Source organism: Neophocaena asiaeorientalis, unplaced genomic scaffold, assembly GCF_003031525.2.
Source record: "Neophocaena asiaeorientalis asiaeorientalis breed wild unplaced genomic scaffold, Neophocaena_asiaeorientalis_V1.1 scaffold314, whole genome shotgun sequence".
Taxonomy (NCBI): domain Eukaryota; kingdom Metazoa; phylum Chordata; class Mammalia; order Artiodactyla; family Phocoenidae; genus Neophocaena; species Neophocaena asiaeorientalis.
The window spans coordinates 1,058,183-1,072,588 of NW_020175489.1; the positions used below are offsets into that span (position 1 = coordinate 1,058,183).

The 14,406-nt window shown below is 38.1% G+C and overlaps 1 protein-coding gene across 1 annotated transcript; it reads right to left on the reverse strand.

The window, feature by feature from the left end:
• Positions 1–1,938: 1,938 nt before the first annotated feature.
• LOC112415728 (proteasome assembly chaperone 4) lies at positions 1,939–4,137 on the reverse strand. The gene has a single exon (XM_024768880.1). It carries the CDS (start codon positions 2,372–2,374, stop codon positions 2,003–2,005), a length of 372 nt encoding a protein of 123 aa, XP_024624648.1. The 5' UTR covers positions 2,375–4,137; the 3' UTR covers positions 1,939–2,002.
• Between the last annotated feature and the right edge of the window lie 10,269 nt (positions 4,138–14,406).

Below are 14,406 nucleotides of genomic sequence, written 5' to 3' on the forward strand. Positions count from 1 at the left end.
TCTTCAAAAGTTACATATTTTCTAAGTTTGTCCACTGAAAAGGACTAGAAAAAATGACTAACCCAGAGCAAAGATCATCCCAAGCATCCAGACTGTAGTCCCTGAACACTTATTTCCATAAAAAGAACAAGAGCTCTTTGAAGAGATAGCTGATTCCAGGTCTGTGGCAGCAAATGTACAAAATTAGCCTGAAATCTCAATATTGAAAGTAAGGAGATTATTGAAAATCACTGGAGCCATATCAAAAGGACTCAAGAGGCAACTTGAATTGGCTTCTACTTGTCTCAAAAATGGGTAATTGAACCATCAATAGGGATAATAACTACAGTGAATTGAAGTGTATTGAACGTGTTTAATCCATGAGTTCATAATGCTTTGAAGAAAAACAAACAAACTTGTGATCACTATTAATGCTAGGGAACCAATTCATTCTGAAAACTGGTAAACAAAGGGAAAGCATTTATCCTGTGATTTGTATACAAACTATAATGAAGACTAAATATACATACATATTCATATTCCATTGATAAGAAAATGTTCTTTATAAAAGAATTCTAAATGATAAATGCAGAAAAAATGAGAGAATTAGAATACCAACATTTCACAACCCCTAATGAAAACTGCATCTAGGCAAAGAGTATCACAGGCTATTAAAATTATTTGGTTAAAACTAATAAAAAACTTTATAGTGGACTGCTCAGGTTGGCAACACTTGAATCTACTGATCAATTTTAACACAACAAAAAACAGAAATACAATCAGATACTGTGTGACGCCTAAAGTGATGCAAAAGGAAGTACAAAATACCAGCTATGAAGTATTCTTGCCAAACATTGAAAATGAATCTATCAAGCCTCTAAGTACAGCTGTACAGGAAACACAAGGGACAGAAGAGCATGTTAAACAACACTCTGGTGACATATCAGTGAAATCCAGTACGTGGAAGACTCTACAAATGACCCACTTTCTTCAAAAGATAAACAAAATACAAATACAAATAAAATTACAAAGGAAGGGGGAACTATTGATTAAAAGAGACATAAGGGATATATCAACCAATACAAGATATGGATTCTGTTTGGCTTCTGATTCTAACAAGCCGGCTGTAAAAACAAACAAGTAACAACAACACAAAAACAACCAACCAACCAATAAACAATAAAAACATTTATGTGATATATTGTGATACTAAGATACTAAGGAATTATAATATTTAAGTATAACAATGGTATTGTGGTTATGTTAAAAAGAAGAGTCATTATATTTTAGGATTGGCACATTCATTGAGGAAATATTATAATACCAGTGATTTGCTTCAAAATAATCTAGTGTTATGGGAGAAATGGTGGGGGTATAAATGAAAGATTTTTCATGTGTTTAAAATAATTGAGGGGCTTCCTTGGCAGTCCAGTGGTTAAGAATTTGCCTTCCAGTGCAGGGGTTGCGTGTTTGATCCCTGGTTGGGGAGCTAAGATCCCACGTGCCTCACGGCCAAAATAACAAAACATAAAACAGAAGCAATATTGTAACAAATTCAGTAGAGACTTTAAAAATGGTTCACATCAAAAAAATCTTAAAAAAAATAATTGAAGTTTGAACCATGGGTGCATGGATTTATTGTATTATTCTTTCTACTTTTGCACTTATTTGGAATTTTCCATCGTGAACACACAAACAAAATCTAGAGGGTTTACCTATGCTGAAGCCAAGCAGATTTCTTAGGCAATGTCTTTGGAGGTAGGTACCACATAACAAGCATCTCCTTATTCTTACCTATTCAAATTTGGTTATCTTTTCACAGTTAGCTAAGAACTTATCTCAGTGATTAACACACTCTTAATTGCCTTTTACTTCAACACTTTCTACTATAGCACTAACCAAATGTATTTTTTTTTTTTTTTTTTTTTTTTTTTTTTTTTTTTTTTGACGGCTGGCGAGACCCCACGCGTTTATTCAGATGTCTGTCCGGGCACGCGCATCTGCGTCCTTGCTGCCGCCTCGGCTAGAACTTCTCGGGAAAGGCCTCCATTTCCTCCTTGATCCTGTTTTCTACCAGCAACGTGAAGCTGCTGTCGGTGTTTGGAAGGTTATAGCTGACAAACACCTGTTTGCTGGTCTTCCTGGCTAAGCGCTGGGCGATGCCGGTGGACGTCGTGTCAGACATGTCCCCAAGGAGGGCAGTGGACACAGGGATGGGGTCGTAGCGGGTGCACATGGCCACGGAGAGGTTGCGCAGGTGCGGCGTGGCCCCCACCCACAGGAAAAGCGAGTCAGTCAGCCGCATGACGTGGAAATGGACGAGCTGCTCCCACAGCCTCGCGCTGAAGTTGTGCAGGGAGACGTCCCCCCGCGCAGCAGCCCCCGGCCCCTCCATGCCGCCCGGAGGCCCCGCCGCACGCGCCCGACCCGCTCCAGCCGCGCCGCCGCCAGACCAAATGTATTTTTTTTTAATTTTCAGAATTTTATTCCAGCTATAGTTCTCTCTTCTAAATCACATGTATATAAAACATGTCCCCATAAGTAACCATTGTTTTTGCTTATCTATGGTTGCCTGCATGTCATAGGATCCCCCTTTTCATTCATACAATTTTTTAAACAAGCATTAATAGTTAATACAATGCTTGCTATATGTTCTAGACTGACATAGGTGCCTTAGGCAACATGCAATAAACAGAATTACATCCTTCTCTTCAAGGAAATGGCATAGGTAAAATAACTGGCACACCACAGGAGAGCTACAGAGGTTGATGCCCTTCCCTTCCTGTGTGCCGGGTGTTGTTCAGAAGGGCAGGGTACACAGTCGTGGAACAGAAAGCACAACTCATATTATCCTGGGTGTTGTATTCATGCTGCCACCATACATAGTATGTGAATTAGGTTTAACCTAAGGATTGACTATAAGGTACCTGAAAAAGCATCCTTGATTTTTCCCAAGACCCTGGCTGTTCTACTCACTATTCCAGTGAATACCCCTTTTATAGGGACATTTTAGCATCACCCTATGTGGAATTGAGGCTTAGGAATATTTATGAGAACGATTTTTTTTGGTGGGTCATTACCGATACTTTATTCACTCAACAAATGCATGCACGCTTACCATGTGCCTGGCACTGTACTTAGTACAGTGATATAAGGAGAAGAAAACAAAGTCTTTATTATTCTGTAGCTTATGGTGCTGAGGACAAGACAGATGTTTATCAAATAAATACACACACATATAATTGCAACCTGATAGGTTAAAGAAAATGTACAGTTTTTGTTTTTAGAATGTATAACAAGGGGACCCAACTCTCCTAAGCAGCTGGCTGAAATCTGAAGACTGCCCAGGATTTAACTAAGAGGTGGGATTGTGCAGAGGCTGGGGAAGGAAGGGGTGGTTCCTAGGAGGTACCTGGCAGTGTTGCAGGGTGTGTATTCAAGAGCTTGAGACAGAGAGGACAAAAGACACTGAGGCAGAGAACAAGGGGGAGAGTGCCCCGAGGTACCATTTCAGGCATTGTGAGATGCAAATTATAGATAACTCTAATCTGGGAAGTACAGCAGACCCTAACATAAAGATAACCAACTCAGCTCGGCTGTTAAATATCCACTGAGATGAGGGAATGTTGTGGGCTGATGAACAGAGAGGGTCGCAGGAGAAAAAAATTGAGTTTTAAGAGAGTAGCATGCATTCAGGGGAATGCTTTTTCACTCATCTCTTTTTCATTCCCCTGAAACCCTCTGATTCCAACTGATTACAGGTTTTTTTTTTTTTGCGGTACGCGGCCCTCTCACTGTTGTGGCCTCTCCCGTTGCGGAGCACAGGCTCCGGACGTGCAGGCTCAGCGGCCATGGCTCAGGGGCCCAGCCTCTCCGCGGCGTGTGGGATCTTCCCGGACCGAGGCACAAACCCGTGTCCCCTGCATCGGCAGGCGGACTCTCAACTACTGAGCCACCAGGGAAGCCCCTGATTACAGTTGTGAGAAGCCAGTTACTTAGATTTAATAGAAACATCTAAGTCATTGTTGTTCTAGCAGAAGAGAGAAATGATAATTTCTTTAAACAATCAAAATGTATTTTATTATTTATTTATTTACCTTTGGAAAAGTCCATTCTTTTTTAAATTGGAGTATAGTTAATTTACAATGTTGTGTTAGTTTCAAGTGTACAAAGTGATTCAGTTACACATATATATATTCTTTTTCAGATTATTTTCCATTATAGGTTATTACAAGATATTGGATATAATTCCCTGTGCTGTACAGTAGGTCCTTGTTGTTTACCATTTTTATATATAGTAGTATGTATATGTTAATCCCAAACTCCTAATTTATCTTCCCCCGCCCCTGCTAACCCCTTTGGTAATCATAAGTTTGTTTTCTATGTCTGTGAGTCTTTTTCTGCTTTGTAAATCAGTTCACTTGTATCATTTTTTTAGATTCCACATATGTGATATCACATGATATTTGTCTTTCTCTGTCTGACTTACTTCACTGAATATGACAATCTCTAGGTCCATTCATGTTGCTGCAAATATCATTATTTCATTTTTTATTATGGCTGAGTAATGTTCCATTACATATATATACCACATCTTCTTTATCCATTCATCTGTTGATGGATAGTTAGGTTGCTTCCATGTCTTTATTTTAAATAGTGCTGCTATGAACATTGGAGTGCATGTACCTTTTTGAATTAGAGTTTTCTCAGGGTATATGCCCAGGAGTGGGATTGCAGGATCATATGGTAGCTCTGTTTTTAGTTTTTTAAGGAACCTCCATACTGTTCTCCATAGTGGCTGCACCAATTCACATTCCCACCAACAGTGTAGGAGGGTTCCTTTATCTCCACACCCTCCTGAAAAATCCATTCGTGATCAGGCCAGAATGCTGATCTCACAGGCTTCCCTCTGGTGCTGAGGTAATATTCCAGGGTTATCTCTACTTGGGTTGAATCAGCCTGTACTGGCACTTTTGCAGCAATGGGTAGGGAGGAGCATGTTGGCTTTTAATTTATTTTTTTTTAACATCTTTATTGGAGTATAATTTCTTTACAATGGTGTGTTAGTTTCTGCTTTATAACAAAGTGAATCAGCTATAAATATACATATATCCCCATATCTCCTCCCTCTTGCATCTCCCTCCCACCCTCCTTATTCCACCCCTCTAGGTGGTCACAAAACACCGAGCTGATCTCCCTGTGCTATGCGGCTGCTTCCCACTAGCTATCTATTTTACATTTGGTAGTGTATATATGTCCATGCCACTCTCTCACTTTGTCGCAGCTTACCCTTCCCCCTCCCTATGTCCTCAAGTCCATTCTCTACATCTGTGTCTTTATTCCTGTCCTGCCCCTAGGTTCTTCAGAACCATTAAACCATCAAAATGTATTTTAAATGTATTTTAAATCCAAATCAAAATAGAAAAATGGATTTCAGAGGCATCTCAAGCATTGTGCCAAAACTCAGGTTGAGATAACAAGAGAGCAGAACAAAAAGAACCTAGGTGTCCAGCATTTATTGTGTGTTTGAATGAATGAATGAATGCATAAATACTGTTAAATGCTTTATATGTATATAGTATTTGTAAAATATTTATGTATATAAAATACATACCACATGCACATATAGTTTCTTTAAAATTTCCCAACAGCCCAGTAAAGTCATCATTGTAGTTGTTATTATTTTTACCAAAATTTTACTGATCAAGAAAGGTGACTAATTCAGGTTACCTGCTTAAATATGTGCTATTTTTACTAAACCTCCTAGGAACAAGGATTGTGTAAGTTTCCTTAGCTGTTCTGTCTTTCTCGTCCATACTGGCTATTTGGCTCAGTACAGAGCTTGGCCCTTACCTTGCCCCCTGTAAGAGCTAACAGCCCACATTAACCAGTGTCATGGTAATAAAAATGCATGTCCTCCTCTGCCAAGGCCAGTCAGGAAGCAGGTCTTTGTGTTCTTACAGTATAGGCACTTCTGTTTGCAGAAGAGGCTGAATTTTTGGTAGATCTTGCTTTGCAAAGCTTTGGTTCTCCCCTTGGGGCCTCACATGTATATACAGGACAGGCGCTGCTTTTGAGTCCTTTATCATCAATCTTTTATTAGGTTTTTCATATCTTTGGTGAGTCCTTTAGATTACAAGCTGAAAAACTTATTTTTAAAACTGAAGTCCAGCCAGCATATTATCCCTCCAAAGTGTCTTTTATTAAAAACAAAAGACACACACATGCCCCACACATAGAAAAAACTCACACTGCCAAAAGACCCATCAAGGTCTTATTGTATATTAGAAGAGAGGCACTATTTCTCCAGGCAGCATCCTCCTGGTCTCCCTGGAGACCATCAAGAGGACAAAAGCAACGTGAAAGTCATAGGAGCTTCATGGGCAGTGGAATAACAAAGGCTGATTGTAGCCTTTTCAGGTGAGGAGCAGTCCAGAGAAACAGCGTGATTCAGATATAGGAGCTATTATTTTGACTTTACCACTGACTGGCCAAGGAGACTTTGCAAATCACTGAATTTTTTGTGATTCAGTTGCCTCATCTAAAAGTTAAAAACAAAGATATTGCTTCTTCCTTCCTAAACATTGATTATAGAAACGCTTAAGAGGAAAGACATATTTTCCAAGTGATTGAATTTGGACACTAAACAAAGGACTCCAAGAGTATAGTAGTCATTAGACGATTTAATATTTGGCTTTTCTGAGCCTCATGTGTAAAATAATCCTCAGCTGAGATGAGCTCGTGTATTTGAAACACATACCATGTAATCAAAGGGTAAACGCACTGGCACCCAGTAAACATTTCCTACACAATTGTTAATTATAAGACAGAGCATGATGTAATGATTTTTATAAACCACGTGGTTTAGAAACAGACAAGCCTGGGTTGGATTCCTAGTCTGCCCTCATTTAACCTTAGTACAATAATAAACCTTGCTGTTTGAACACTTTTTAAATGGGGAAATAGTTTTTTTTTTAACATCTTTATTGGAGTATAATTGCTTTACAATGGTGTGTTAGTTTCTGCTTTATAACAAAGTAAATGGGGAAATAGTTCTATTGTGAGGAGTAATTATGTAAAGTACTTAGTGCAGTGTCTGATGCATAGGAAGTGCTCAAGAAATGGTGGCTTCTGTCTAAATATTCATGCACCCGTCCATTATGTGTCTATGTCTACAGTGCAGCTTATCATATTCTGCAATACCTGCTTCTCTGAGACCAAATCACATTGGAAATGTTGACTCACTGAATTCACAAAGCTGCCTCCAAAGCTTAACCATTTTGCACAGGGGAATATTAAGATGAGAACATGCAACAAAAATACCTCCTTGAAATACTACCAGGTTGGAAGATTAAGGGCTCTGTGCACACACTGTGCTATGGAGTGCACAAACAGTAGTAGTTGCAGTATTTGTGGGTAATTATTAACATTTATCATCTCTGTTTCTTTGTACCACTATCTCAGTTTTCTGCTATAAATCTGGATGTTTTATTTTTTATTTGTGGTAATAATTTGGCCTGGCATCTTTGGAGTTCTCTGTTTTGCTATTACTTAATTACAGATAGTATCACTGAGAAAAAACACTGGAGTTTTTGGTGCTCTAATGTCTGAAATCAATTTATGAAACTGGGACCAAGCCCCATAGTCAGCACATAGTAACTGTTAATGTTCTCTTTCCCCTCTAACCTAATTTCGTTGTCAAGGAAAGATATGTAGTGTGATTTAAGCAAAAGGATGATTATCTGAATAGGTGGAGTCTCATTACAGCCAGCATAATGGCCTGTCATACTTGCTTGGTTATATCTGGAGTCTGCGTAAATGGGTATATATTGCCATTATATATAATGTACTTGATTTTAAAACATTTCCACAGATGGTATCCTGTAAGTACTTGATCTTTTCTTTCCTTAACTTTATTAATCAGCCCTTTCCCTGATTTTTATTTACCTAGAATTAAATTAAACTCTTATTAGAACAAAAAATTTATCTGTCCTAAAGATATCTGATTTTCAGATCCTGAAATTTCTACAAATACTTTGCAGAGTTTATCACATTAAAAACTCTTACATTTTAATACTGTTACAGCATAAATGCTAAATATAAAAATACATTAGTTTTGATATTAGTATTGAATTCAGCACTGATTTAGAAGAACTATGTGTACAAAACATAACAATGCACTACCTCCTAATAACAAGGTAACTAAAACATGGGCTTTGACTTCAATGAATATAAAGTCCTAGGGTAACCATAGTCAATTAAAAATTCTAAAAAGCCATGTCAACTGCATCTGCTAGTATAGAATTTTTAAAATAGTATTTTTATCATTGGCTCAGCAAAGCATTTTCCCTCTAGGCTATCTAATTCTGAAAGCACACACAAAATGAGATGTTAAAATATTTGATAAAATGAGTTTCAAATGAGATAATCCCAGGTACAAAAATGCAGTTAAACACATTGTGTAAAGAAATTAGTAATTAGAATGAAAGTCATAAATTAAAAGGATGAATTTGGCTGATGGAGCTAAAGCTGATACCTGAAGTACGGACTATAAGGCTAAAAGTAAAATATCCCGTTACTTAGTTTAATGATTAAATAGACATCAGTAGGTTTAATCCCTTTGATTTAGCAACCTGAGAATGAACTCATATTTACAAGAAAACCACAACTTTTGTATTTGTCTCTTGCTTGCTATCTGTTGTAGTATCTTGAAGATGAGAGATAGAAAAAATTTGCTTAAAAGTTCAGACTATAGTGGATAAAACTGTATTGTATAATTGAAATTTGCTAAGAGAGTAGAACTTAAATGTTCACCCCCCAAAAAAGAAAAGATAAATATGTGAGGTGATGGATACGGATGTGTTAATTAACTAGATGAGGAGAATCCTTTCACAGTGTATATATATATCAAATCACTATGATGTAGTTTATCTTACAACTTTATACGTCAATTATGCCTCAATAAAATGGAAATTAGAAAAAAAGTTCAGACCTTCATTTATGTTAATAATGTAATAGCTTTAAACATCTATTCTGAAATTAATGGCTTTCTATTTTTATTAGGAATCCTGAGAACCTGTGCTGTTTCCCACCCCCTAATTCTCTGCCAGAGGCTTTGAGTTGGGGAAGGAGGTTTTAAAAGATACAGCAAGATTTCAGGTTTTAAAAGACACAGCAAGATTTCCTGCTCCACAATAAAACAATTAAATGAGAATTTCTGAGAAGTTGCCAAGAACAATCAAGAAAGATGTTGCTTTTTCTGCAGAACACTCACTGAAGAATAACATTGCATCTTAGTCAATGAGCAGATTCTCATTATTTATTTAGATTTATCTGGCAGTTATTCTCTGAAGGGCTCATTAGAGGAAATTATTCCAAGATCATATACATTTACAGACATGTTATTTATCCCTATGTTTACTTTCATATTTTTTCATATTTAACCCACAAATATGTCTTGAATCTAGTCACATTTCTCTATCTCCACCACCGTAAGCTTTCTTTTTTTTTTTTTTGGCTGTGCCCTGCGGCATGTGGGACCTTGGTTCCCTGACTAGCGATCGAAACTGCGCCCCCTGCAGACTCCATTTTAAGCGTGGAGTCTTAACCACTGGACCAGGGAAGTCCCTCACCACCCTAAGCTTAATACAGACTATCACCGTCTTTCACTTAGATGAGTGGCATTACGTGTAAACTGGGTTTCCCACCTCCACTCTTGCCTTCTCCATCTGTTCTCTGCTTCACAGTCCCGTGATGACTTTTCTGCAAAGAAGCCAGCTGGGATTTTGATAAAGATGACATTGACTTCATAGATCGATTTGGGGAGTATTATCATCTTAACAATACTAGGTCTCTGATCCATGAACATATTTACATTTTATTAGTTTTCTTCTAATTTCTTTCAATGATGTTTTGTAGTTTTGGCAGTACAAGTTTTGCAATTCTTTTGTTAATTTTACATCTAAGTATTTTATTCTTTTTGATGCTATTAAGTACAATTTTTTAAAAAAATTTCATTCTCAGATTATTCATTGCTGCTATTGAAATACACCTGATTTTTATAGGTTGATCTTATATTCTGTAACCTTGCTTAACTTATTAATTAGTGATTCCTTAGGGTTTTCTACATAAACTATAATGCCACTTGAAACTAGAGATGGTTTTACTTTTTTCTTTGTAATCTGTATGTCTTTTAGTTCTCTTTCTTGTCTAATTGCTCAGTCTAGAACCTCCAGTACAATGTTGAATACAGGTGATGAGAGTGGTCATCCATGTTTTGTTCCTGACCTTAAAGGGAAAGTCTTCAGCTTCACCATTAAGTATATTAGCTGTGAGACTTTTGTAGATGCCTTTTATCAGAGAGAGGAAATACCTTCTGTTTCTAGTTAAATTTTTTTTTCATGAAAGCATGTTGAATATTGTTAAATGCTTTTTCTGTATGTATTGAGATTATCATGGTAGCTGCAGGGGGTTGGTTCCAGAACCCCTGCAGATACCAAAATCCAGTAATGTTCAAATCTCTTATATAGAATGGTGGAATAGAGTCAGCCCTCCGTATCTGGGGGTTCTGCATATGCAGATTCAACCAGCTTTGAAATTTGATATGTGGTTGTTAAATCTGAGGATGTGGAACCCGAAGATACAAAGGGCTGACTATAGTTTTTGTCTTCTTTCCTTCCATTCTTCAGATTACACAGCCTCTATCAATTTATCTTTGTGTTTGCTAATTCTTTCTTCTGCCAGCTCATATCTGTTGAACCAATTCAGTGAATTTTAATTTCAGTTATTGTACTTTTCAACTCCAGAATTTCCATTGATATTTTCTATTTGGTGAGACATCATTTTTTTTTTTTTTTTACTTCTATAACATGCTTCTTTTAGCTCTGATGTTTATAATGGCTGCTTTGACGCTCTCAAAGGCAATTTCTGTTGTCTACTCTTTTTTTCTGTCTCCGGGCAACATTTTCCTGTTTATTTTTGTCTTATCCTTTTTTTGTTGAAAACCAGACATTTTCAATAATATATTGTTGCAAACAGGAATACAAATCTGTCTCCTCCCTATTTTCTTTGGTATTCTTATTGTTTGCTTGCTTATTAATTTAGTGACATGGCTGGGCTAGTTCAGAGAAGTCTATTTCCCATGTAGTACGCATGCTCAGATGTCACTCCCTAAAGGGTGCAGCCTTGGGCATGTGCATAGTTTCACTGACCTCCTTCCCCAGGGATGAATATGGCTTTAGCTGGTTCTCTTTGACTGTTTCTTTCCCTGAACACCCTGTTAAGCTTTAGGCAGATTATCACACCAAGCTCTTAGCCTCCACTATTTGCCGGCTGATTTCTCTATTGTTTTTGACAACACCTTGGGTCATAAATTGCTCCACAGTCTGATCCAATTAGAGTTGGGCCCCTTTGCAGAGGTAGTCTTTGAGGCTTGACTTACCCCAGCAGAGCTCTTCTTAGCTATCTTGTTCTCTGGTTCTCTCCGTTGTACTTCTAGCTGCTTTACCATTTTCCTTGTTGCTATCAAGGAGACTCCTCTTAATTGCTTACCTCCAAGAACTCTCTTGCTTTCATCAGTGTCCTTGAGCTTGAACATCCTCATGCTCTGTTACAAATAAAGAGGTACCTTTCCTGATTTCTCTATTTTAATTTACAGTACCTGTCACTCTCTCTTCATTTGCCCTACTTTATTTTTCTTCATGGCCCTTGCCTTGACCTGACATTACATTACATATTTATTTATCTTATTGTCTATCTCCTCCACGATAATATAAGCTCCCTGAGGGCAGTTTAATGCTGTATGCATGATTCCCGTGCCATATGCCTAGTTCCTAGAATTCTGCTTACCATACGGTAGGCATACTAAACAGTGGTTGACTAAGTGATTTAGTGAATAATGAAGGAATAAATAAGTCAACAAACACCACTATCCGCTGAAAGGAAAAGGGAAAATTCGCAGCTAGAGTTAAGTCGTTGCATGCAGATGACTATTCAGAAAGCCAAGAAGTCTATGATGAAAAAAAAACATGTTGAGAAAATGAAAATTACAGTGAGATGAGTAGGTCTAATGCCCCAAATGAAGATGAACTCAATAATAACGATGATGATACTAATGACAATAGCTACACAGCTAACATGAACTAATGCTTATAGGAGGCTGAGCCCTATGCTATGTTTGACTCCGTTATTTCATTTAATACTCACAATGATGCTTTGAAGGAGGTACTGTTTTGCAGATGTGTATAGTGAGCACACAAAGGCTCAGGAGTAAATGTAGGGCAGTAACACAACTAGCAAATGACAAAACTGGGTATCCAGACTGGGCAGTGAGATTTCAGAGACTATTTTATTAAATAAGCTATGATAGTATGCCTAAACATACATGATATTAGGAATTAAGGAAATGGTTAAAAATAAAGGAAATAAAATCAGAATCTTTGTAGATCCCAAGAGCTGTGGGTAAAAGTGAGGTCATGTTCATATTAATTCTCAAATTATTTTGGCTTATTAATTTATTTCTTGGTCCCCTGTGAAGTCGATTTCTGCAGCCCCCGCCTCCCACAAAAGTTCTGAGGGATTCCTACAAGGTATGTCATTTGTCTCACAAATATTACAATTGTGGTCTAGGTACTGCTGTTTTTCTTCACAAGCTTCCAGTGGGCTTACAGCACCTCCTGCTGGACCTCCTGGTCTCCATGGGTGTCCTGTCACTACTCTGTGGCCGCCATCATCAATGCACTAATTCACAGGACTAGAATCATGATAGTTAATGGGTTCTGAGCAGAAACGAGGACCATGCTCATCGTACTCACTCTGTGTTGCACTTCATCTATGGTCTGGAAATCCAAGTTACCCTACTCATGCCTGAAAGTCTGAAAGTGTTCCTCGTAAAAGGAGATCTTTTAGCCTCTGTGAGACTTAGAACTGAGCCCATGGACTCAGTCTTGGGAAGATACTTGAAGTCGCTTCCATTAGCCCTTTTTGAACCTTTATATATTCATGTAAACCTGCATGTACAGCCTCCTTTCTCTTCTTAAACCAAAGCAAAAGCACTAGCCCGAATGGTTCTATGTGAACTGATACCCTTTAAGTGCTGTTTGCTAATCATGATCAGACACTGTTGAATTCCAGCACTGGTGCAGCCTCAGCTTTAATTGATTGCTTCTGTTTGTCTCCAAAGCTGTTACTCCTGACATTATATTTTATTTTCACATCTGGTTAATTTTCCAACTTGTATGTTATCCTAAGTTTGTGGACCACCAGGGAAGCAACTCGAAAAAGCAAAACGGAGACATGTTGCTTGTCTTCTCTAGGGTTCTAGTCTCTAAAACTCATTGCTAGAGACTTCTGTGGAGAATAGTTACTGAATATGCAAATGATCACTTGGGGAAATGTGTCAAGCTAGAGGAAGGGGATTGCAAGAGTATGCAGTTTCCTTACATTGCATTGGGAGGGAGTGATGTCTTAACTCTAAAGAATTAGAGCAGTTGTCAGCTCTGATGGAGAATGTGGTGAAAACAACGTATACTCTGAAGTCAGACAAACTTGGATTAGAGTCCTGGTTCTTTCACTTCAACTGATTTTAGCAAACATGCATTGAGTGCCTACTGTATATCACTACTAGGCACTAGTGACAGAGATGAATAAACGATTATCCTGAAATGATACAGTTCAAAGTCTAGATGGGGCAAATCACTTAAAAGTATAAAAAATTAGATAAAATGATGTACTAGGGGCTTCCCTGGTGGCGCAGTGGTTGCGAGTCCGCCTGCCGATGCAGGGGACGCGGGTTCGTGCCCCGGTCGGGGAGGATCCCGCATGCCGCGGAGCGGCTGGGCCCGTGAGCCATGGCCACTGAGCCTGCGCGTCCGGAGCCTGTGCTCCGCAACGGGAGAGGCCACAACAGTGAGAGGCCCGACAGGTGTAGTACGAAGATACCTATTGTTTGAAATTATATCAAGTTAATTGTTCTTAAGCCTCAACTGAATTTTTCATCCATAAAATTGATCATAATACTTTAAAAGATCATTTAAGGCTTGGAAAAATATAAATATATGTATACACATACATACACATACAAACACACACACACACACAGAAAGAGACAGAGAGTAAATGATAAAGCAAACCCATACATCTTTACCAAGATTTGCCTCTTGTTAACAAGGTTAAATAACCTCTTCAAACTACTGCTGTAAGTTGAAGGATTCAGCACTTGCACCTCTTTCCTCTTCTGTCCCAAAGTTCATTGACAGATCTGAAACATGTATTTTAAAAGATATAATTTCCAACAGTGATGGGAAAAAAAATGAAAGTCTGCTATCAGTAGAGCAGAAGTCTTGAGGCATTGCAATTATGAATCAGAGCTAAAAGAATACAACCCAAAATACAGGCTGGAGAAAAGTATCTCAGATGGGATTCTTTCCT

Excerpts from the sequence above, each read along its gene's own strand:
- LOC112415728 (XM_024768880.1), bottom strand. The coding sequence starts at position 2,374 with ATGGAGGGGCCGGGGGCTGCTGCGCGGGGGGACGTCTCCCTGCACAAC.